Below are 1,288 nucleotides of genomic sequence, written 5' to 3'. Positions count from 1 at the left end.
GAGAGGGGCAGGAGGAGAGGGCAGGAGGAGAGGGGCAGGGGTGAGGGGCAGGGTTAGCAGGGCACTGGGGGCAGTGCAGTGTTGGGAGGGAATGTGGTGTGTGGCATGTCACTGAGCGGTGTGGCAGCGGCCGTGAAGTCCGGCTCTTCAGGTCTCTCAGGCGGTCTTGCCTTGTCTTCCAGGCCGCAGAGACCTTTGATGGTGAGCAAGGCGGAAGCCACGTGGTGTCCCCTGCCGTGCCCTGGGCCACCTTTCCTGCAGGTACGCCCTCCTCTCTTGGTTTGAGCATTTTTTGCCTTTTTCTCAGTTTTTTTTTTTTTTCTAATTTGCTTTTTTTCCCCCTGATCTGAAAAACATAGTGTCCTAGAGTTCACTGTGAATCCAAACTTTGTTTTTTCCAAGTGTGAATTGCCGTGCAGTCTGTGCCAGCTCGAGGCTGGCCCTTGCGTATAGCAGACGGCGTCACATTTGTCGCATTGGTCTTGGTTTACCAAGGTGTCAAGGAGCTCCTTGGGGTTGCGCATGGTGTACTCCATTTTACACCCTCACACAATTGAGCCTCGTTACTGTTTCAGTGTGCACATTTCTTCACAGTCAATCATTTGGGCATATGACAGGTTAGATAACAGTGTCCAGTAAAGTGTTGGATCCCCCTCGACCCTGAAGTGCATACGAAACCACTCTGAGGCCTCAGCTTGCCACCCTACCGCCTGTCGCGTAGGAAGCGATGGCGGCGGGGGCTGGAGTGCAGGTGGAAAGAGGAGCTCACCACAGCTGCTGGGAACAGGCTACTGTGCACACCCTGAAGCCAGCCTGGAGGCCCCTCATAACAGTGGGAGCGGGCCCGCCATGTTCCCAGCTCTCCACGCCTGGGTACGTGCTACAGGCTTCTACAGAAGCATGCACATCCGTGCTCAGGGCTGTTGCCCTTAGTTAGGTGCTCACAGTCAGGGCTTGAAGGTGGCAGTGAGGCCCTGTCAGTCCTGGGTGTGAGACACGGGTTTCCCTGAAGCTGTGTCGATGGTGGGAGGTCGTGTGTGCCTGGGTGTGTGGTCCTGTGGGGGTGCAGTCATGTGGGCGTGTGGGTCGGTGTCCAGCCATTTCAAAAGCGCTGCTGTGTCCCCTTCCTCTCCCTGTGTCTTCCCCCTGCTGTGTCCCTTTCCTGTGTCCTCTTCCCCCTGCTGTGTCCTCTTCCTCCTGCTGTGTCCTCTTCCTCCTGCTGTGTCCTCTTCCTGTGTTCTCTTCCCCCTGCTGTGTCCTCTTCCACCTGCTATGTCCTGTTCCTCCT

At 56.5% G+C, this 1,288-nt stretch overlaps 1 protein-coding gene across 1 annotated transcript in view; it reads left to right on the top strand.

Moving 5' to 3' along the window:
- Ccdc91 (coiled-coil domain containing 91) overlaps window positions 1-1,288 on the top strand; it is a 117,579-nt gene that overhangs the window by 23,866 nt on the left and 92,425 nt on the right. The window contains exon 3 of the mRNA XM_055605616.1: window positions 183-261. Within this exon, the coding sequence (XP_055461591.1) occupies window positions 183-261 (79 nt within the window). The remainder of the gene's footprint in view (window positions 1-182; window positions 262-1,288) is intronic.

This window comes from Psammomys obesus, unplaced genomic scaffold (genome assembly GCF_907164565.1).
Source record: "Psammomys obesus unplaced genomic scaffold, mPsaObe1.curated_primary_1811, whole genome shotgun sequence".
In the NCBI taxonomy this organism is placed as follows: Eukaryota; Metazoa; Chordata; class Mammalia; order Rodentia; family Muridae; genus Psammomys; species Psammomys obesus.
The sequence above is the reverse complement of the archived record's forward strand: the minus strand, read 5'-3'. Positions and strand labels throughout refer to the sequence as shown.